Source organism: Pleuronectes platessa, chromosome 11 (assembly GCF_947347685.1).
Source record: "Pleuronectes platessa chromosome 11, fPlePla1.1, whole genome shotgun sequence".
NCBI classification, from domain to species: Eukaryota; Metazoa; Chordata; class Actinopteri; order Pleuronectiformes; family Pleuronectidae; genus Pleuronectes; species Pleuronectes platessa.
The window spans coordinates 1,530,669-1,554,121 of NC_070636.1; the positions used below are offsets into that span (position 1 = coordinate 1,530,669).

At 46.5% G+C, this 23,453-nt stretch overlaps 2 protein-coding genes across 2 annotated transcripts in view; one reads left to right on the top strand and one right to left on the bottom strand.

Moving 5' to 3' along the window:
• The window catches only part of LOC128450900 (E3 ubiquitin-protein ligase TRIM35), a 454,970-nt gene that overhangs the window by 175,202 nt on the left and 256,315 nt on the right, over positions 1–23,453 (bottom strand). The gene's annotated exons all lie outside the window — the stretch shown is intronic.
• Positions 1–23,453, top strand: part of kcnh5b (potassium voltage-gated channel, subfamily H (eag-related), member 5b) — a 38,671-nt gene that overhangs the window by 10,064 nt on the left and 5,154 nt on the right. The window contains exons 5-8 of the mRNA XM_053434738.1: positions 2,933–3,048; positions 4,736–5,128; positions 13,186–13,343; positions 14,008–14,272. Coding sequence (XP_053290713.1) covers positions 2,933–3,048; positions 4,736–5,128; positions 13,186–13,343; positions 14,008–14,272 — 932 coding nt within the window. The remainder of the gene's footprint in view (positions 1–2,932; positions 3,049–4,735; positions 5,129–13,185; positions 13,344–14,007; positions 14,273–23,453) is intronic.

Here is a 23,453-nt window from a genome sequence, read left to right on the forward strand (position 1 = left end):
CTGACCGGAGGACAAACCTCTGTGTTCTGCAGCTCGTCCTCGGAGTCGAGCTGCAGATGAGAATCTCCGTCCACAATCCTCCGTGCTGGTACCAGTTCTGCTCCTGCTGCTATTTTTAGCTCAGCCCCTTTTTTTCTAAACTCCCAGTTCCTTTGTGCTCCAGTCTGATGAACACGCAGCGATGCATCTTCAGGGGAACTGGGGGGAAGAGGACCCAGTTACTCGTCCTGCAGGTTCCACAGAAGTGCCACCGAGACAAATTCCTCCATTTTAACCTCGTGATGAAAGTGGTCCTGGGTTTTTATTATTCCCGAACACAGTGTGGCATTGTACTCCTGTATAATGCATACATGCTGTAGAGTGAATTATGCAGCCAGTGTACGGCCAGTATAGAAATAGCACTCAAAACCTTTGCTCAGGTAAATGGGATAATACCACATGACAAGGAGAAGCCCTGGAGGACAATGTGCTCACACAGGTCGTCCAGCCGCGACCTCAGTGCTCCTGGAAGACGGGAAACAAAGATGGACGACACGTCTCCACTCTGCACAGGAAACAGGCTCCAGATTCACAGTCTGGTACTTTTGACGTCATTTGTTGTCTTCGATGTCCATTGATGAGTCGGCTTCAGAGTTTCACACTGTTTTCAGATCATCAAACAACTAATTATGATCCAATCTGATCAGAAATCATGAACCCTCTGCTGGAGGAGTGGATGAAATCCTCATTAATGACTTAATGAGTTTTTATCGGCTCTGTGCTCTGATTGGCTGCGATGGAAAGGTGTCATTTGGCGAGATGAGCCTGATGAACATGATGGTTAACTCCTCGTCTCACTTTACTCGTGGTTTTAAAAAACCTGCTAATTACGCTGTAGCTCCCCACAGCCCGTGACCTCAGGGGACCACAGTCACTACAGCTGTTCAATGAAATCAGCCTTGTAAGAAAATGTAACTGAGGAATCGTTCTGGTGTTTATCTTTCACAGTGCGTCAGTGCTTGAGAGGAGGGGGGTTCACTGACAGTGGGTCTCTGGGGCGCTCGTGACTCTCGGCTGTTTGCGATCCAGAGTCCACTGCGAGTTGCAGAAGCTCGAGCGCAGCACGTTTCCTCCGGGGACGGAAGTGGAGAAAGAAACGCTCCAGTTTGCTCTCAGAGCAGCGAGGCTTGTTATCTGTGGCTGCACACTGTCAGTGTTATCGTACTGAACATCACACAAAAGAGTCTGAAGATCAAGACGCACAATAAGTTACACAACAGCCTGTGTGCAGCGGGTCCCTCGAGGGGAGCCGAGCGCTCCGAGGAAACCCTGAACGCACCACGTGGAGATGTTCATCCGAAGTGTTGCAAAGTCCAGAGTTGAATCTGCCTCCATTTGAACAGGGAATGAAAAGGGCCTGGCCGGGGGGGGGGGTCCCGTCAATGGGGGTCGAGCGGAATGTGTGACGCCCGGCTGCTGCTCTCTGCCCTCACCAACATTTGTTTTTGTTTTTAGAGCAGAGCGGTCGGAGCGCAGGGAATCACCCCCCCGGTCCAATTCAGTGGCAGCGTGGTCAGAAAATGTCACTTCCTGTAGCCAGCAGGTGGCGCTGTGATTTTAAGTCATGTTGTCTGTGTAGATGTCTTCAGGACAGGACTCTTGTCTTACATGTCTAGTTTGGACCCGATTGGACCAAATAGGCCAGAGATACAGAAGCTCGTGTTTTGATGGCGTGTAATCACCGTGTGATGAAATGAAATCCACAGAGGTAGTTTATATCTCCGTCTAGTTTAGATGACACTCCCAGAAGTTGAAGTTGATCTGATGAAAGCCGTACGACAAGTTCGTCAAAGTACAAATGTGGATAACGGGAACTAAAGTCAAAATGGCGGGTTCCCTGTTTGTTCTAGCATATCAATCCAAGAGACTTATTTCTTTGTTATGAAAAGACACATGTTCCTATCGATTTTAGTAGATGTCGGCCAATCGTATTTCCAGGGCTGCCCTTTAGGGGGTGCTAGTCAGTTATTTTGCCACGCCCATTCCTTAAAACCATCTGAATGTCTGCAGGGGGGGGGGGCTGTTGCTACACACATATAGTTTGAGGGAGATGCACCCATGAACACGGAAGTTACAGCAATTTCGTGAGTCTTGGCGAGCTGATGAACTTTGATGCCACGCTATTAATAATCCGCATTATGAAAAGTCACAGTAATCATATGCCTACATTACCAATGTCTAATTAAAAGGATAATTGTTGTATAAAGTAGTTTGATTGTTGTCGCTGCAGAGACGGGCGCTAAAACCAAACGGCCCCGGTGAAGACTCGATCCAAGCTGCTGGCCAGTTTCCTGGTTCTTGGATTTAATGCTCCTCCGTCATTTAGAGAGGATTTTATGAGCCAGAGAGAAAACACCTTGCTCGCCCCCTGCTGGCTGGCTGCAGTCTGCTTCACGAACACCGGCACAATCTCGAAATGATGCAAGATGGCGAGATTTGTGTTTCAGAATTGTTTAACCTCTTTTGTCTTCCTCATGTGAAGCTGGTTCCAAACAGAAAAGCACCAGTGAGCCCAGCTGACTCATTGTGACTGTTCAAAGATTAGTATGCAACTGGTGCAGGTTGTAAACACAAACTGGGACACGGTTAGAGAAAGGGCAACTCCTACTCAGACTGGTTTTCATCACATGTATTAAAAACACATATGCTGCGTTTCACTGCTGTTGATCCCCAGAAGGAGACTTTGTCCTTCAGCCTCCTCGTAGAGGTCGCAGCTCGCTGGACGTCCGCGGGGCTCGAACCCTGCAGCCGCTGGATTCTCTCTCGTGTTCCAGGACGCTCGGAGCTTCGGGCTCCTGCTGCTCTCACGTCATGTCGGGCGCACTGTAAATATACGAGCTTCAGGCCGAGACCTCAGCCGTTTGAGTTTCTGATCGATGTGTGATCTCTGCAGGATGGACCAAGTTCGCGCGGCTGACCCGAGCGCTGACCAACAACCGCAACACGCTGCAGCAGCTGGCGCCCATCAGCCACCACGAGGTCAGCCACAAGCAGTCCAGACTGGTGGAGGTGAGCAGGAGCACACACACACACACACACACACAAACACACACACAAGCACAAGAGAACAACTGCCATGATCCCTCACTGTTTCACGGCGTCATCAGACTCGGTCTTGCTGTTGAAGTTCTGTACGAAAAGGCCTTAGATTGAATTTGTTTGTAGCTAAGAGACACTTCAGCCTCATATGACACATGATCCACATTCATCAGCGTTAAAGCAGCAACACAGACTCATGGATGAATATGTGGAGACAGTTTCTCTCTCGTCCTCAATACGTCCGTCCTCCACTCACTCGCTCCCTCGGGATCTGCAGCTGTTTGACACCGATCCTCTCTCCGCTCCGTGGACTGCAGGTGGCCATTAGCAATGCATGCTGGGTAGAGAGACAGGGAACCGGGGACACTCTGAATGATTGTGACTGCTGGGGAGACGTGGACTCGTGCCTCGTCCTGCAGGAGCCTCCGCCTCACACCGGTTTTATTCATGAAGGTTTGAGTTCCGTGTTTCATCTCGAGTCAGAATTAGTTTGAGTTTGGTCGCAGGAGTCGAGGGAGGAGTCTGCGTGTCAGGGAGGTCTGAAGGGAGGAGTCTGCGTGTCAGGGGGGTCTGAAGGGAGGAGTCTGCGTGTCAGGGAGGTCTGAAGGGAGGAGTCTGCGTGTCAGGGGGGTCTGAAGGGAGGAGTCTGCGTGTCAGGGAGGTCTGAAGGGAGGAGTCTGCGTGTCAGGGGGGTCTGAAGGGAGGAGTCTGCGTGTCAGGGGGGTCTGAAGGGAGGAGCGAGTGGAGAGTGGTATCAGTGAAATGAGAGAGGGAGCAGGAACAAGCAAAGAGAGAGAGAGAGGGTTGAAGAAGAGAGGAAAGAGAAAGTGATGGATTAAGTGAGGAAGCAGGAGGAAAGAAGTGTTAATGTAGGGAAGGAAGGAAGGAGAGGAGAGAAGGGGAGGAGCCTGTTATGATACGCAAACTTTCAAATGGAAGCTTGTTGACGTTCATGTGGAGGAAATCTATGTTTAATATTTTCACATACGCTTCACGTCACAGTCTGGAACAGCTGCGTCTGACGTCTTTATGCAAATATGCAAAAGCTGCTGGACGGATTAACATGAAACCTGGTGGCAGGTTATGAGTTATGAGGTTATGAGGTTATGAGGTTATGAGTTATGAGGTTATGAGTTATGAGTTATGAGGTTATGAGGTTATGAGGTTATGAGTTATGAGGTTATGAGTTATGAGGTTATGAGGTTATGAGGTTATGAGTTATGAGGTTATGAGTTATGAGGTTATGAGTTATGAGTTATGAGTTATGAGGTTATGAGTGAGGGGAACTCGCACGCCAACCAACTTCCCTCTCAGGCTCAACAGCTCAAAGTTCTTGTGAGAGAGAGAGAATTTCATTGATGCCACTCAGCTGAAACAATGAGGTCTGACTGTCTGCGTGGACGGTAACGACTTTATGGACGTGACACAAGCATGCGGCAAATAGTGTCGCACACAGTTACACAATGCAGCAAGGGGCCAAAACACCAACTGAGAGATCTCGTACGTTTTTTAACAAACAGTACAACAACTTTTTGGGGTTTAATGTGCAAAAACACAAAGGCATCATATTTCTACGCGTACATTAATAGTGGAATGTAACTCTTGTGCTCTAAAAGAAAACAAAGTGAGTGAGTTACCCGCTGTGTCTCGTCTCCAGGTGCTGCAGCTCAACTCGGACATCCTCCCTCAGTACAAGCAGGAGGCGCCGAAGACGCCGCCGCACATCATCCTCCACTACTGCACCTTCAAGACCACCTGGGACTGGGTCATCCTCATCCTCACCTTCTACACGGCCATCATGGTGCCCTACAACGTCTCCTTCAAGACCAAGCAGAACAACATCGTGTGGCTGGTGCTGGACAGCGTGGTGGACGTCATCTTCCTGGTGGACATCGTCCTCAACTTCCACACCACCTTCGTGGGGCCCGGTGGAGAAGTCATCTCCGATCCCAAGCTCATCCGCATGAACTACCTGAAGACCTGGTTCGTCATCGACCTGCTGTCCTGCCTGCCCTATGACATCATCAACGCCTTCGAGAACGTGGATGAGGTATGTTTGTGTTTGGGACGTTTTTGAGATGAAGGTGAAAAATGCTCAAAAGGGGAAGTGACAAGGATTTGAACCCATTCGGAGGAAACTCTCTGGAACTCTCCTGGGTCCTGGGTCTCAAGGTTAAAAAGTTTACACAGCCTGTGAAGTGTCGGAGCTTAAACTAGGTTAACAGACATTGTGTCGCCTATATTTTGTTTTAATACATTTCCTGTATTATCACAAAATCCTGCATCGTCATTTTATTATTAAATATTAGCGGTTGAGGGAGAGAAAGAGAAGTTTAAACATCTGAGAGAACTGCATTGATGCTGCTCACGAGTAGAAACAGCAGCAGCAGCTTAAACTATGACGTCTGTATGGATGGTAAAAACTTTATGGAACCAAAAGGTTGTGACTTATATGATGCAGGGGTCGTCTTCAGATCTTCTGCAGGTCACGTGCACAAGCCACCACTTACATGTATCTCTGGAAACTGGAAATCACAGAGAAAGTAAAGCTGTATTTTACACTCGTATTTAAACCTTACAGTTAATCCATGGTTTGCATTCTAAACCACAGGGGGGGGGGGGCAATGGGGTTATTTGATCCAGGGGCTTTCTGCAGCTAATAGTCATTAAGCTCATAGATTTATAGTTTTATTTATTCTGGCTAAGACGACGGATGGTAGTTTCTGAACGTGGAGAGAAAATGGTTCATTCCCAGTTGGCTCCTGCTGTAATAGCTTGAAATTCATTATTGAAATCCTCCAGCAGTCCCCCCCCCAATGTCTCTGAGGTCGTGTGCATGTTTAAACATCAGAGGATCCAGAGCCTGATGCTGGTTCTTCAGATGCTTTCTGATGTGGCCGGTGGATTTATGATCCGTCAGCTGTTTGACTTTCACACTAATACAGGAACGAGGTGTTTCTTGTGTGAATCCTGAGGAACTCTGGTGTCTAATTACTCGGAGATAATACTGCTTAGGATAATTCTGCCATTTTTAGATTTCTGGGTGATTTTCTGTAATGAGACAAACTGGTTCAGGATCAGTTTCACGGCTGTTTACACCCGTCAGACATCCAGGAGTTATATCAATAAGGCCTCAGGTCCATTAGAGCTGATTTTCCACTTGGTTTCCTGCTGAATTAATTAGACCTGAGTCTGAGAGGAAGGAGCCGTCCACTGAATGTGTGTGTGTGTGTGTGTGTGTGTGTGTGTGTGTGTGTGTGTGTGTGTGGGTGTCTGGGTGTGCGTGTGTGTGGGTGGGGGGGCAACAGGTGATATCTGCTAATATTGGACAACGTTTCTCTGTTTGTTCACGTTCCAGTGTTTAATCTGAGTGGGCGTGTTTTTCACTGTTTGTGGAAATCACACTTCACACGCACGTGAACACACACAAACCATTGTGTGGGTGTGGGGGTGTGTTCACGTGCATTGTGCTGCTTGTGTGTCTTTGAGTTGTATTAATAGTGAAACCAGTATTTAAACTGCCAGCAGCTGAGTTTTCCACATCTTGTGTGTTTTCGTGCCAGAAGCTGATCCCACACCTCCCTCCGTTTATTCTTGTCTGGAAAAACATCTCCACCAACACAAAACCTCTGATACACAAACTGGGAAGGTCTGATAAAGGAACTGGTAACAAGCAGATTTAAACAGTTGAAGGATTATTCTCCCAGCGACCAATGAAAAGTCAGTTTATAAATCTCCTGGTGCATCATGAAGGGTCACGTCTTCCCACATTTGATTCTTGGTCTTTACACTTTGTGCTTATTACCTCTGCCACAGAGTCATTGCAGGTGTTGTTCAACTGGTTTACACAAAAACTATTGTTCCTATTTTCCTGAAACTTGGCGGGTGTGGTAATGGTCCATTTATATGTCTCCAGTAGATTCATGAAGTTGATCCTATTGGGGACGACACGCTGGTGAGACAGGGATTTCCTTTTTCTCTGGATTCACTCAGATTATCATCCTCACGTGTGTCAGTTAAACATTCAGCGTTGAACCTGCTGTTTGTTTTGGTGGCTTCTCCGTCCTCCTGTTCTCCATCAGGCTGAGAGCTGCCTCGTGTTCAGTATCCATCATTTATCACAGCGTCTCGGTTCAGGTGCCTCTCGGCCTCTCGGCCTCTCGCCGCCGCTCAGCGATGGATGGGGGGGGGGGGGGGTCTGTGGGCTGAGAGGAAATCAATGACACGTACATTTCCAGCCACTGAAGTGGAGTCTCTCTTCGCCTCTTTGCTAAATTGACGTTTTTGTTGCCGCTTCCCCAGAATTAGCCGTTTGGAGGAGAGGACGGATGCTGAGAGGAAATAGCAGAGGTTATTATGGGATGTTTACAGACTGAATTCCCCTGGTGCTGTGTCTGATGGTTGAAATAGGCAGGAAGTATTTTTAGTTTATGGTTTTGATGCAGGTTTTGCAAACCGTGCTAACGTGCACGTACACTCACACACACACATGCACACGTAGTTCTTCATGACTGGTGAGGTGTAGGACAAATGAACAGACACACAACAGACATCATAAACTTTTAATCTACACATTAAATATCAATAATTTGATCCATTAATTGATTCAACACATCCGATTGTGTCAGTTTCTTCTTCTGGATTAAATATCTGTTGAATCCTGCAAAGCTGCTTTCCCAGTTTTTTACATTGTCCTCGACGTTATTGTGTTTTTATTTGACAATTTACTTCCACACAGAATGAAAGTGTGTTCCCACTGAGACGACATCAGTCTCGTCAGAGTTGGTGATGAAATATTCTGCTCATTAGTTTTTCTCATTCTGACACTTTCCAGCAAACGAGCTCTAATTAGAGCAGCAGAAAGGAAACTGACCGAGCGAGTCTCATTTAGTTCATTAGAGGAATCAAACGTGTCCCATCCTGAAATTAAAGCCACAAAACAACAACTTAACAATCGTTAATGAATCCAAACATTATCACAAAAGACAGGATACGAGCAGAGCCTTGAACGTGGCTGCACATTCATTTTAATAATCTCTGTTATTGTTCTTCATCCTGATGATGCTCAGCAGGTTCGTTGGTTCAGTAAATTGTGTCCAAGAGAACAAGACGTTTTTATTTTAAAGTTTATGGATTGTTCTCTGGTTCTGTTCCTGGTGACATTTTGGAGATTTGTTCTGATATTTCGAGGAGAGCAACACCTACTCCCAGACACAGGTCAGCACAAAGTGGAGCAACAGCACAAAGTGATGTAACACTCTCATGAGGAGTCGTGCTGACGCTCCCTCGGGCTGCGGCAGAGGTGGTGTTAGGAGTCAGGGTGTGTGTCTGTGTGTGTGTGTGTGTGTGTGTGGGCGGAGGAGGTGTGTGTTGGAACCTCCTGTGGATCCTGAAGCCCCCCCCCTGCTGTCACGGAGGAGCCCCGCGGGCCGATGGGAGTTCACAGCAGGCGTCTGCAGGCAGCTCCAAAAGGTCTAATCCAGGTTGACCTTTCTGTGTGGCGTGCATGTCGCCACCGCCAAGCTGACAGAGCCGGGAGGGGTCTGTGGGGGGGGGGGGAGTCACACTGGGAGAGGGAGGGGCGGAGAAACTGTAAAGAAGTGACGGAGGAATAAACAGGAGGAAGATGAAGAGACAAGAACCAGAAACACAGTGAAGAACGGATGAAGAGTTCAGATCAACGCACTTCTTAAAGCGCTCTCTGGGCTCACGTCGCCCCCTACAGGTGGGATGTATATCACTATATCAATCGATTTCTTGCTTGGTCACTTCCTCTCTTCCTCTTCTTCTTCACTTCCTTCGCCCCGCCCCTCTTTCCTCGGAGGGAGAGAAACCAGTGAAAAAACTAAACTCATCCAGGAGATGATAGATGCTGCTCATTTGATTTTTAACTTTTCTAACAGTTGATATCGTGATTTCCTCACTGAGAGTTAATATTTTATATCCTTCATGAATCAAACAGACCCCAAAAAAATCTGCAAGGTTATTAAAACCACTTTGTGCTTCTTAAATATCTAAAATGCACATTATTCACTTTGACTTTGTTCCTCCTCAAACGCTGGAGGAAGACAAACTGTAATAACAGCATCTTCTGAGTTGTTGCTGCTGCACGGTGACAATTGAAAACTCAATCGGAGCGTGCTGCACTTTTGCTAAAAGCTTGACACGTATTAAATGTTTAATGCTCCACGGGTCGAGAGCAGGAAACTCGTGAAGCTCCCGACGCCGTCAGGAACACGCCATGCTGCGTCCTGTGCTTTGAAAATAATGAGAGACGGAGCCGACTCCCCGGTGGACGCGTGGTTTCCCCCCCCGGCTCCAGGCTCTGCTCTGACACTCAGGTGCTTGTGAGTCCTGCTTCTACAGGCGTGATGCTTTTGACTCTTTTCATCTGGTTCTGTTGCTTTCTAATTTGGATCCATTTACATATGAGCTGGGCAGCGTCCGAGTCTCGGGGGAGGCCTTTGAAGCTGCAGGGGGGAGGGAGACCTGCATGAGAGAGAGAGAGAGGGAGGGAGACCTGCATCAGAGAGAGAGAGAGAGGGAGACCTGTATCAGAGAGAGAGAGAGAGAGAGGGAGGGAGACCTGTATCAGAGAGAGAGAGAGGGAGGGAGACCTGTATCAGAGAGAGAGAGAGAGAGAGGGAGGGAGACCTGTATCAGAGAGAGAGAGAGGGAGGGAGACCTGTATCAGAGAGAGAGAGAGAGAGAGGGAGGGAGACCTGTATCAGAGAGAGAGAAGGAGGGAGGGAGACCTGTATCAGAGAGAGAGAGAGGGAGGGAGACCTGTATCAGAGAGAGAGAGAGAGGGAGGGAGACCTGTATCAGAGAGAGAGAGAGGGAGGTAGACCTGCATCAGAGAGAGAGAGAGGGAGGGAGACCTGCATCAGAGAGAGAGAGAGAGGGAGGGAGACCTGTATCAGAGAGAGAGAGAGGGAGGGAGACCTGCATCAGAGAGAGAGAGAGGGAGGGAGACCTGTATCAGAGAGAGAGAGAGGGAGGGAGACCTGCATCAGAAAGAGAGAGAGAGAGGGAGGGAGACCTGCATCAGAGAGAGAGAGAGAGGGAGGGAGACCTGCATCAGAGAGAGAGAGAGGGAGGGAGACCTGCATCAGAGAGAGAGAGAGGGAGGGAGACCTGTATCAGAGAGAGAGAGAGGGAGGGAGACCTGCATCAGAAAGAGAGAGAGGGAGGGAGACCTGTATCAGAGAGAGAGAGAGGAAGGGAGACCTGCATCAGAAAGAGAGAGAGAGAGGGAGGGAAACATCAGAAGCTGCAGCGGAGGCGAAGGTTCAATCAAGACCTTCGTCCAGTTCAGGTCCAAACCGAGATGAAACTCAATATTCATATTCATTAATACTGAGAGAAACTGTTTCCTTGTATCTATTAACAAACAGGAGAAACAGTCTCTTTGAATTCAATCGGTTTCAAATCACTCATAGATGTTTGTTAGAGAACTTCTCTGGATCCGTCCCCTGATCAGAATCTGATCCAGGATCTGATGAGTTCCTCTCGGACGCTAACGACCTCCTTCCCTCAGGTTTCATGGAAATCTGCTCAGTTGTTTTCAGTGGAGAAAAGTTCCAATTATAATTCAGCACCGAGATGAAACCAGGGAGGGATAAATGTTATAAATTATCATGATAAAACAAACGGTGGCAAAAAGAGAGAATCTACCCCCCCCGATGTCCAGGACCAGGATTGAATGGGTTCCCTGTTGGTCCGAGTCCCATTGTTCCTCCAGGTCTCAGGAACCTGCTCAGTGGTTCTGTTGGGATCCTGTTGATGCCAGAGATTAAAAAGATTAAAGTTAATTTCATGTCAGTCCAATGAAAAGCTTTTATAAAACGCAGCTCTCTGTTCAGGCAGCTTATTGGTCATTCAGCTCCCCACAGAACTGGTCCTGATTGGTTTAGCTCAGTGATTAACTGTGAAATTACCTCCAATCAGAAACATTTAACAGATGAGCTGTTGTTCAGGCTGAAGAAACCTTCTCCTCCTCCTCAGTTTGATGAAGATGCTGCTTCAGGTGGACGAGCTGAAGGTTTTAAATGTTTAGAGAAAAGCTTCAAAGTAAAAGCTCAAAAGAGGAACTGGTTGAAGTCAAGTGGTGGCTCCTCTTCCTCCTCTTCCTCCTCTTCCTCCTCTTCCTCCTCTTTCTCCACTTCCTCCTCTTCCTCCTCTTGCTCCTCTTCCTCCTCTTCCTCCTTTTGTTCCTCTTCCTCCTCTTCCTCCTCTTCCTTCTCTTTCTCCTCTTTCTCCTCTTTCTCCACTTCCTCCTCTTCCTCCTCTTGCTCCTCTTCCTCCTCTTCCTCCTTTTGTTCCTCTTCCTCCTCTTCCTCCTCTTCCTCCTCTTCCTCCTTTTGTTCCTCTTCCTCCTCTTTCTCCTCTTCCTCCTCTTCCTCCTCTTCCTCCTCTTCCTTCTCTTCATCCTCTTACTCCTCTTCCTCCTCTTCCTTTTCTTTCTCTTCTTTCTCCTCTTTCTCCTCTTCCTCCTCTGCCTCCTCTTCTTCCTCTTTCTCCTCCTCCTCCTCTTCCTGCTCTTCGTCCTCTTCCTCCTCTTTCTCCTTTGCCTCCTCTTCCTCAGCGGTCTCCTGCTTCATTACATAATATCATTGGATCCCCTGCTGACTTTCCTCTCCTCTTTCTCCTCTTTCTCCTCTTCCTCCTCTTCCTCCTATTCCTCCTCTTCCTCCTCTTCCTCCTCTTCCTCCTCTTCGTCCTCTTAGTCATCTTCCTCCTCTTCCTCCTCTTCCTCAGCGGTCTCCTGCTTCATTACATATCATTGGATCCCCTGCTGACTTTCCTCTCCTCTTTCTCCTCTTTCTCCTCTTTCTCCGTTTCCTCCTCTTCCTCCTCTTTCTCCTCTTTCTCCTTTTCCTCCTTTTCCTCCTCTTCCTCCTCTTTCTCCTCTTTCTCCTCTTTCTCCGTTTCCTCCTCTTCCTCCTCTTTCTCCTCTTTCTCCTTTTCCTCCTTTTCCTCCTCTTCCTCCTCTTTTTCCTCTTCCTCCTCTTCCTCCTCTTCTTCCTCTTCCTCCCCTTCCTCCTCTGCCTCCTCTTTCTCCTCTTTCTCCTCTTTCTCCTCTTCCTCCTCTTCCTCCTCTTCCTCCTCTTCCTCAGCGGTCTCCTCCTTCATTACATAATATCATTGGATCCCCTGCTGACTTTCCTCTCCTCTTTCTCCTCTTTCTCCTCTTCCTCCTCTTCCTCCTCTGCCTCCTCTTTCTCCTCTTCCTCCTCTTCCTCCTCTTCCTCCTCTTCCTCAGCGGTCTCCTGCTTCATTACATAATATCCTTGGATCCCCTGCTGACTTTCCTCTCCTCTGTTCTCTCTTTCCTCCAGAATAAGTCACTTATCTTGTTATTCTAATGTTTTCTCTTCTGTGATATTAACTTTCACAGTTTTGTCTCCTGCTGCTGCTCAGCACTTTGTTATCTGTGGTAGAGCGGATTGTGTAGAGCGAGCCGACGCCCTGGGGTCTCCGCTGCCTGCTGCTGCTGCTGCTGTTAAATATTAGTTTACAATAAGTAAAATAAAGACTTCACCATTATGTATGTTGAGCCTCGCTCTCAGCTGAATGAGTTTGGGAAGCAGGTGATGGAGGACAGGCCATAAGGAGCCGGGCCTCCGGAGGACATGGTTAATGAGGAGGAGACACAGACCTCAGGTTGGAGAGGTTCTGTGCTGACAGGATTTAAAAATCGATTTGGTCTTTGAGGATGTGTATTTGTTGGTTGTTGTGTTTTTTTGTAATCAAGAGAATAAAGTCATATAAGGCGCTGTGTCATTTTACAAGGGGACAAGCACAGAAGAAGAATATCAGAACCTGTCGCCTTTAATGAGGAAGGTGAAGCATCTTGTTAAGTTATAGTTCAGTATAAACTATTTAATACTTTATTATGATTGTATTTCAACTTTATTCTTGTAATATTACGAGGTTATTCTCATCACGGGTTTATTCTTGAAAAGTTCTTCAGCAGGTCCACAAAGATCACGAATGTTTCTGCTCACCAGTTTGCTCACCATCCTCCCTCCTCCTCCCTCTTCCTCCTTGTCTCCCTCTCCCCCTCTCCCCCTCTTCCTCTCCCCCCCCCCCACCGGCCCTCAGGGCATCAGCAGTCTGTTCAGCTCTCTGAAGGTGGTCCGCCTGCTGCGCCTGGGCCGGGTGGCCAGGAAGCTGGACCACTACCTGGAGTACGGAGCTGCCGTCCTGGTGCTGCTGGTCTGTGTGTTCGGACTGGTGGCCCACTGGCTCGCCTGCATCTGGTAAACACTTTGTTTTAATGGTATTTAGAGAACGTTGTCTCACTTCCTCCCAGTTCAGTGCCATGCAGGGGCTCCTGCTGGCTGCTGGGAGTTTACACGCTCTCCTAACTGTTCCTAATTGGGTACGTATGCAAAACACTGCCCCCCCCTCCCCTCCCCCCCACCGCCTGTACGTCACAAAGCATCTGCTGCTCCCCGGCAAAGTAGAAGCTTGGTTTAGTTTCCTCCAAGTCAAACAACATGCAAATCACTCTATACCCTGTAGAAAAGAAGAGAAATAGTTCTTCTACACTTTCTGTTCACAAATCCTTTGATTCATTCCCTCATTACAAACACTCGTTGCCCTTAAACACAACAGAAGTGTTCTCCTCACACCTTCTCCTCTGGAGCTCCGTCTCTCTTCTCACCTCCGGGAGATTATCGGAGGATTAATGCATTTCAAGTGAGAAGCAGATGAACGTGTCTCCAGATCTGTGAGCCACATGCAAACAGACAGATCTCAGGAAGTGATGCATAAGATTAAAGAAAGTTATGATTTGATAATGCAAGGGAAAGAGAAGCAGCTCCAGCAGATCTGAGCTTCTACAGGTCTGTTGCACCTTTTTGTCCCGGTCTCAGGGGGATGAACCACTGAAGCTCCTGTCTCTGGTCCGGTTCTCCTCAGGTACAGCATCGGAGACTACGAGGTCATCGACGAGGCCACCAACACCATCAAGACGGACAGCTGGCTCTACCAGCTCGCCCTCAGCATCGGGTCGCCCTACCGCTTCAACGCCAGTGGCTCGGGCCAGTGGGAGGGCGGCCCCGGGAAGGACTCGCTCTACATCACCTCCCTCTACTTCACCATGACCAGCCTGACCACCATCGGCTTCGGGAACATCGCGCCCACCACGGACGGAGAGAAGATCTTCTCCGTGGCCATGATGATGGTGGGATGTAAGTACCAGATAAACGTGCAGCTGCTGGTTTTGCTGGAAAACACTTTGTTTATGTTGTTGTGGTTTTGTTGTGAGATGGATCTGAGCCAATCAGGAAGTATCACTCCTCTACTGAGGCAGCTGCTCTGAGGACAAAATGCAGATTTGTGTTTTGTACATTGACGACTAAAGCAAAGTGTGTTGTTGTGTGTGTGTCAGCACTGAAGCCTTGTTCATGATACACGTTCCTCATGGGCCCCCAGGTTCCCTTTGCCTGGGGCCTCATGGAGCTTTTTTGTTTTCAGGCCTGAGGATGTGTGATGTGGAGTCAGTTAGTTACTAAGACAGTTTCATTGATGTGGAAATATCATTTGAAACGGCTGAATCTGGTTGATTATCAGAGTCATTACCTCAGTCTGTGAGGTTATGTTGTGACCCCCGTCCGTTGGTTGGTTGGTCTTTAAACAAGATTAAGCAGAAAATGATGGATTCCCCTCAAACCTGTGCAGACAGGTGAAGGCTCTAATCTGTGATGTGAGATCCAAATGAACTGATTCACTGAAGCTTCGACTCTAAAGCTGAAATGATCACAATGTGTAGATAGAACATTTCCACACATGCCCACAAAGCACAGTACAGAGGAACCAGAACTGGTTCCACAGGCTGGTTCTAAGAGGACCACTGCAGCTCAGCATGCAGACTGGGATGGAACCACCAACCCTCGGGTTAGTGGGTGGGCCACTCTCATTTCATCAGGGCCATTAGAACAAACTGTACGTGGGATGTTTTTGTTGCATCTAGTGAAGCCTTTGTTATCTTCCTAATTATTTCTCTGAGCCATTAATCAGGACTGATCCTGCTCATCATCATCAACTCGTTAATCTATTAGTTCTCCCTGATCTCCAGCGGTCAGGGTAAACTCTGTGTCTGGTCCTGACTGAACTCTATTAATAGAACCAGTGGAGTTAAAGTCCTGAGAAACGTTTACAGTTTGCAATGTGTGTGCAGTGTGTGTGCAGTGTGTGTGCAGTGTGTGCGCAGTGTGTGTGCTGTGTGTGTGCAGTGTGTGCGCTGTGTGTGGCGGCGCTCAGCAGGAAACCCCGTGCTGATGATGAAAGCAGCAGATAAGTGAACAGGATAATAGAAAGCAGCGTGTGACACGCATGATTAATGGCAAACACCCCCCCCTCCCTCCCCCTGTGGTTAATCTGAGGAATCATCGGAGCAAAGTGAGGGAGCGATGAGTTATTAATGGTGAACAGCGAGCGGGGGAACACGCTCGTGGGTTAGAGATTTGGATTCTGAAAAAAATTTGTCTTATTTTGAAGAGATGAACTCACATCCACAGAGTCGTTTTGTTTTCAGCTGTTTGTCCGATCACAACTTTTATTCTTTTATTAATTCTTTCGAAACACCGATCGCTGACTGTCAGGCACAACACTGATGTGATCGGCGGCTGCAGCTAATCATAACTGTTATTAGAAATTAATCCTACATTTGTTTACTTGATTAATCAAATAAGATTCTGTAAAATATCAGCAGAGCCTAGAACGACCTGTCTTTTTATTTGTCATCAAAATCTGCATATTTATCACAGAAGCTTTTTGCTGCTTCTCCGCCGGCCTGACAACACAACTCTATATTTATTGGTATTAAGGTTAAACTGATAAATGACCTTATGACATAACAGATAAAACATGTGCAGTGGTGTAAACAGGAGGGTCTGTTCTCTCAGAAACTTTTTAATATTTCTGCTGACGTTTGATTCTTTGGTTGAATCTGATGTTGTGTGTCCACACGTGTAGAAACAAGATTCAGGATCTGATCCATTCAATCCACAAGTTGATTGACTTTGTTCTGGTGATTTCACACAAACATGTAAATAAAGAAAATGCAGCACAAACCCTCACAGTTTAAAAAGCGTCGATAAGACACTCGCACATAATCATGATAATCAGATAAAGTCGTGATGACAAATGATTGTTGTGATGTTTCACCTGAAGCTGCTGCTCCTCTTGTTTCTTCTTCCTCTCGACATCAGATTGTTTGTTTTGAAGCTCGGAGCCGTCGGCCTCTTAACTGCTCTACATTATTTATCACTCTGTGTTCGCTTCCACAGTCGTGAGCTTTATCTCATCATGCAGATGAGATGTGAACATGTGACGTTCAGGAAACCAGGAAAGAATTCGTAGAAAGACGCTGGAATAATGAGCGTCTCTGTTTCTAATGGTCATCATCAGCTGTGTGTTTTAGAGGGAGAATCATCAGAGAGGCTCATGGGTAATGGATTCTGTTTCATGTCGGCAACAAACACTTTGTGAAGATCATTTACACAAACACTTATAGATATTATGCAGAGTGTCATTGTTCAGTCTCTTCCAGTTATAGAGTTGTTTTCACAAATGTTCCAAAGAGACTCTGACTCTGATTTGAACTGCCTGCTGTCTGCAATGCATTCTGGTCCTTCGTGTCCCCCCACCCCTCCCCCTCTCGACTTACAGTCTTTTATTGATCATAACTTGAACTTAACCTGAACTTAAAACACTTGAACCATTATTTATTAGTATTAACTTTCCCAGCTGTGGCCCACACTGAGTCTGGTTCTCTCTTCTCCAGCTGCTCTTTGTGGGAACTGCTGTGTTTCTCTATAATCCTTAAAGGTTTAGACCTAAGTATCCAAAGTGCCTCGAGATAATGTGTTATGATTTGACACGATACAAACACAATTGAATTGCTGATCCGATAGAAAGCTGTGGGTTCTGCAGCGAGTCGATGTGTTTGAGGCCAGAACCTGAAGCTACAGGACATTAGTATTGATTCTCTCTGTCTCTTCACTGAAGCTGTTCACACATGACCCGCAGACGAACTCTGGAGAACTGGCTCCGGACTTTCTCCTCAGTTTGTGTTTCACACGTGCACAACACAACACAACACCACACAACTCCACTGTGACGCGTTCACAACTTGAACACGCTCTCTGCAGGATTCACATCGTATTCAGATACTATCACGTGTTCTCTAGGTCTTCTCCTCACCTCCATCTTGAGATACTAATTAGAAAAGTTGTCCACCCTCCCACTGGCGAGTGAGACCTCCTGCTGTGACCTCACATCATCTCTCACTACAGACCCACTCTGGAGAAGCTTCCTCCACAAGAAAACTTCCCTGAACCATCACAGTTCTGACCTGAAGGTTTTAATCTTGAACCCAAAATGCCTCAGAATGTTCGAGAGTGATGCTCGATTCTAAGATTTATGAATCAGGAATTCGATGTCTGCTGAAGACTCGTGTGACTTTATTTCAAACGAGAGATATTCCCACGAGACAATAGATCATTTCCTTTATTTTAATTAGAATTTAAAGTTAATGAACCCTGGTTTGATAGATATCTTCAGATGTCTTTACAGATCAAGTTTCTATAATCAAGTCCCGTTAGTGCTTTGATAACACAACCAGACTTAATTAGGTGTCTCAGTATTTCTTCTTCTGTGTTCCGGCACACAACTATTTTTAAACACGCACTTTGGTCGACAACTTTCTCTGACAATCTATTTCAGTGGGATACAGTTTGGCCAGTTTTCTAAAGCAAGGACAAACTTACACTCGAGTCCTGAAATGGAAGGCGAGTTGCCAGTGGGTATTTTTAAGAAGGTGTCCGTATCTTACCTTAAAGTGTTTGGCAGGAAACAAACAATGTTCCTCCTCACTCCTCCAAATCCGTTTTCAACTTCTATTCGAGATGACCCCGCCTGTGGGTGGAGTTCAACCCTTAGAACCACAGAATCTCATTTTGGAGCAAGAGCCTTTTTTATGATTTTGTCTCAGTCCAATCTGTCCCCCCCCCCCGTAGGCTGCCGGACATATTGTCTGTTCCTGGCATCTGGACAACACACAGCCTCAGCTGGGTAGTAAACAATACACAGACATGATCTGCTGCTCGCTGTCCGCCGGGTCGGGCTGTGACTGATGGTCATGCTGGCGTGGACGGGCATCACACACTGTGTGGACAGTTCCCTGATCTCAGATCTGAGAGTGAGACGCAGACAGGAGCTCCGATCATCCTGCTTTACAGATTGTTCTGTGAGAACCACACTGTGTTCTAACATAGATCAGTTCTAGAACATCGTGGGGCTTCAGCCGAGGAGGAAATATTCTGGTATCGCTTCCTGTAAAGACAATATCTCATCTTCGCTCTTACTTTTCTAAACAAACAACCAACTGCTGAGGAGACAATCTACTTCCTGTTTACACCACGTGACCAGTGTACGTGAACCATAGATATATATATAAGGCTAGATGTCTCGTCCGCGGTTCCGGCCAATGGAGTCAAACGTCCGCACATGGCGGCCATCTTGAGTCAGACGGTTCGCTCACCCATAACCTTGTGTTGGTGGTGGTACATGTACTTTTTAAAGAAAATAAAAGAAAATAATTCTTGATGTATATTTGTAAAGGGACATCTTGTACCTCTTTAAGAGCATTACTAAATTTTTTTGAAAATAACATAATTATTCATAAGTATGCAGTGTCATAACTACATCTCTGACGTTTATAAAAAACCTAACCATTTAAAAATCGGTTGAAGATTGAACAAGTTGTGGTTATTTAAAAAGTAGGTACCACTACAACACAATGTTATGGGTGAGCGAGCCGCCTGACGCAAGATGGCCGCCATGTGCCGACGTTCGACTCCATTGGCCGAGACATCTAGCCTTTATATATATATCTATGACGTGAACGGTCATGTGCTAGTCAATGTTAGTAAATAGAGACGACTGTGATCCAGATGTTCGGCAGCACTTGTCCAGAGGACACTGATCACGTCCTTCAACAAGAGGACAAATAGAAGCCAGAGAGATTTGTCCAACTCAGCAGCTCACACATTGTATTTCATGTTAATTAATCAATAACAAATCAAAGAAGAATAAAACAAGGCAAAATAATCGTTATCGATGGAAGTCGGGGTTTGTTCTGCTGTTTATATCGAAGATGGAGGTGAAGATGAAGCGTTGACCTTCAGTGATGAAGGTCAGAGGCTGTTGTTCACTCTGTCACTCAGCAGAATGGACCTGTCACTCAACAGTTCAGTGATTGGTCGATCAAGACGATACGATTGCTTTGCGTTAATTACTCAAACGTTGCGTGTCGGAGGAAACTCAGCAAAACCCAAACCAAGCAACTCTCAGATTTTCTTTCTACTTAAAGATTTTCAGACATCCTGGATTCTTCATTATGAGCCTCAGATATTTGCAGAAAAATTACTTGAGGTTTAGAAACGTAACTCAGATGGAGGAAATGAAACTAAAAGACGAGTGAACCGTGGAACCTGAAGACGACCCCGGAATCAAACGCCCGGACATCAGGTCTCGTGTCTGTTTAAACTCTTCTTCAACCCGACGTCCGTCCTCTGATTCAAAGTTAATCCCACTTGACAAAGTGTCTCTGCCGGCGACAGGAGGCCGAGCAGGACACAGATGTCTTGTCTTCAGGGGAAATGGCAAACAGCTCAGACCCGCTGAGTCCTGATTGGCCCTGTGGTCCAGCGGTTTGGAGGCGACGGATCTGACAGCGCTAAATGGAGCTGGACGGAGTTAATCAAGAAATGTGTTTGATCCCTGGACACTAATCAGACCAGATACAGCTCCGGATCGGAAGTTCTGCAGACTCACAGACGAGCTTCTCCACACCATTATTTATTTTTCTTCTCAACTGAGCTTCTCCACTTTCCATGTTCCTGTCTCTCTTTTAATTGGCTGTTTGTAGTACACAGTAAAATTAGGTTTATATTTAGTAGAATCCAATTACAGCAGAGGATCCAAACCTTTTTTACTGATGTCTGACGTCAGATGGTAGTGATGATGATGATGATGATGATGATGATGATGATGATGATGATGATGATGATGATGATGATTCTACTCATAGCTGCTTCACCTTTTGTGAATGGATCACAAAGACCGGGGTTCTCTGGCTGTTCTAAGCATCTTATGGGGGGGCATTGTCGTTGTTGTTGTTGTTGTTGTTGTTGTTACCTCTCTATTAAAAGAACAACAAATCGAACATGTATAGAACCTGCGATGCTCAGCAGGTCTGGACCAAACGTCTACATCTTCTTAAAGATTCAATGTAAGTGTTGGTTTTGTCTCTAGATGATTTTTGTGTCGTTTGAAAATCTCCTGCGATTGTTGCTTCAAACCGTTGTCAACGCACAGCAGTGGTCAGTTGGTCAGTGTTTGTCTGTTGTCTTGTTTTGTGCGGTCCTCGGTGCAGTGTCAGTAATCTGCTCTGCAACAGACACACTGTGGAAGCTCTGAGTTCCAGGCAGGCGGAGTTAGTCGGAGTGAGAGACGGGCGGAGAGACAAGTCATCATTATCTATCTTTGTTTGTGTTTTTACGGGAGAGCTTCACTTGCCACTTTCCCTCTGACACCGTCTGTCCTCCGTCTGTCCTCCTGTCTCCAGCCTGAACGTCTGTCTGTCAGTCTGTCTGCTTGTTTGTAGTCGTCTCAAACAATCGAACCCACACTGAGCCGGAGAACTGACGTGTGAATGACTCTTCCTCCTATTAGTGTGACAGAGGCTGTATGGCTCCTCCTCCTCCTTCCCTTCCTCTGCCCCCCCACCCCCCCGCGCTGTCCTCCCACATGTCCCACACTCCGTTCCTCACGAGACAGTTTCAGATGAATGTGTCTCCTAACTGTGTCCCCGGCCATCAGCAGAGACGCAGCTCCTCTGAACTCCTGCACGCCGACCTGTTAGAAACATGTGATCACGATCCACTCTCATGACTATGTGTGGTAGAAACTCACACAAATACACACACATGGACACGCAACCCTTGCACACGGACACACTGTAGCACAATGTATAGAGCCATGAAACTTTGATCACCACCATTAAAGGCTGATTAGCATAATAGCCCATCGTGATAATTCCCAAAGCAGTTTGATAAGATGTAATTAAATTATGTCTTCAGCAAGTTGCACTGGGTTGTGAGTCACGACCCGCTCACCCCCCACTCTGCACACGACTGTGAAACTGTTTAACATGTCATCATTAATAATATTTACAGTCCCACGCAGATCTCTGTCTCGCAACTCAACATAAGTTTATAATAAATGTCCTTAAAAACAGAACCTCGCATCCAAAAACATGACAAGTTCCCAGTTTCCTTCCCAGTATAAGATCTTGAATTCATTAAGTAAAAAACGACTTTTCTCTCAGATTGTGCACAAAGCTGAAATGTTACTACAATAAGAAGTTTAACATCAGTTCAAATAGTTAATTATCACAATAAATGTCACGTTTAACGTATTTATTTGAATCCAGGAAACATAAAGGAAATTGTGTCTGAAAAACATTTTAATATTTCTCTGATGCTGTTGAATTCAGCAACACAAACACCTGCAGGCACAAGGACCCACTTGTTCAGCCGTTATGCTCGTGCAACACAATTTGATGCACACAACCGCACTGTACTGGAGCATGATGATGATACACAAGGTAGATACTGCATCTACTGTGCAGTTATAATAATGCATAATTCGTCCTTGTCTTCCTCCACCATGAATCACACTGAGTCTGTCCTCGGGGGTCAGGACACAGAGCCGTGGAGCCACGTCTGTCTCAGCTGTCAATCATCTCAGCTGTCAATCAGGACGTTTCAGCCTGTTTTTATATCATCAAATACATACTTAAAACCAAACTGATCAGAAACATGAACCATTGGATCTTTAACGTTTGGTTGAAGACGCTCTGAACTGGGAGCCGTCAAGTCCTCCATGTTTATTTCCAGTCCGGAGACCAGATGATGATGGTGTTCATGTACAAACCAATCACAAGCCACGCCCACACACGTTCCTGCGGGAGCTCTTTGTAACCTGATCAATGTGGAGGCTGTGAACCAATCAGAGAAGAGCAGAGTCTTTCAGGAGCATCTGAGGCCAAGAGGAATTCGTGTTGGTTATACAGACTCAAAAAAACAACATCCTATAAATAACATGAAATATACTAAACCTGGCGACGGAGCCGCAGCACATGTGAAAGGACCGTTTTAACTTCAACTGTGGAGTGCAGCCTGAAAACCAGATTTAAAAATGGCCCTGAGGTTTATTCCTGTTGATCAAATTCTTCAGGGAGAAATTAAACACAAAAACACATGATATTAACATCATATAGATTATAACTCAGTTAAAATTCAGAGAAACAGTTGAAAGCTTTCCAGCGGGCTCAAAAATGATCTGATCATGCTCGAGTATAACATTTTAATTTAATATAAAAAACCCTGAAAGAAATCATGGAAAAACAAGTTTATTATAAGTTCTGAATGAGTTTCCTGAGGTGGAGAATCTAGAATAATAATAAAATCCTCCTTTCAGCAGCCGTCAGCTCCTCTTCAGGGAAACAGTGAATCCAGAGAAACAGTCGTCACACTGAGGGAGGATCACATGAAGCTTGTGTAAGACCTTCTTCTTCTTCTTGGCCTGAAGTGTCAAACTGAAAAGGTCACGGAAAAGTACAGATTTAGATCCAAATGTAAACTGTGAAATACGTCCAGCGTGTCATCCACCTTTCTCACCTGGGTTCTGTGGGTTTCTTCACACACAGTCTAATGAGCCAGGAGAGAGGATTTCATTCTCTGGACTCGGACCATGTTTGTTTGAGGTGGAAAGTCATCCCACATACTGGTGGGGGCGGGGGGGGGAGAAAGCGAATCATCAACCCCCCCACTGTCTTTCCACGGGAGCGTTGTTTTTTTAATGATACAGATCAGAAAGATGTGAAAGTGGTTTATTAAGACGGCTGGATAACGGAGGTGAGGCGGGTTAAGACCACAGAGCGAGGAGAACGAGCCGCCGCTTGGATCCAGAGCTGCAGGTGAAGCTCGGGGGGGGGCTGGGACGCTCACACTAACAAGTCCTGAGATTCAATTCAGACCCAACGTGGTGAGGCAGCTTCACCGGCTCCCAGCTCACACCACGAGTCTGCAGAATGAACGTTCTCCCCTCGAGTCACTCGTCTCCGTCGCATGGATATTAAAACTTGACACCGTGACCGAGGCCCGGCCTCAGCAGGGGGAGTTAATCAAAGTGTCCAGTTTTAAAACGCTGATGAAAAAGATCATTTCAAGAAGATGGTGACCCGACACAGGAAGATCCTCCCGACAGGAAACCACTGAGTGATAATCTCACCC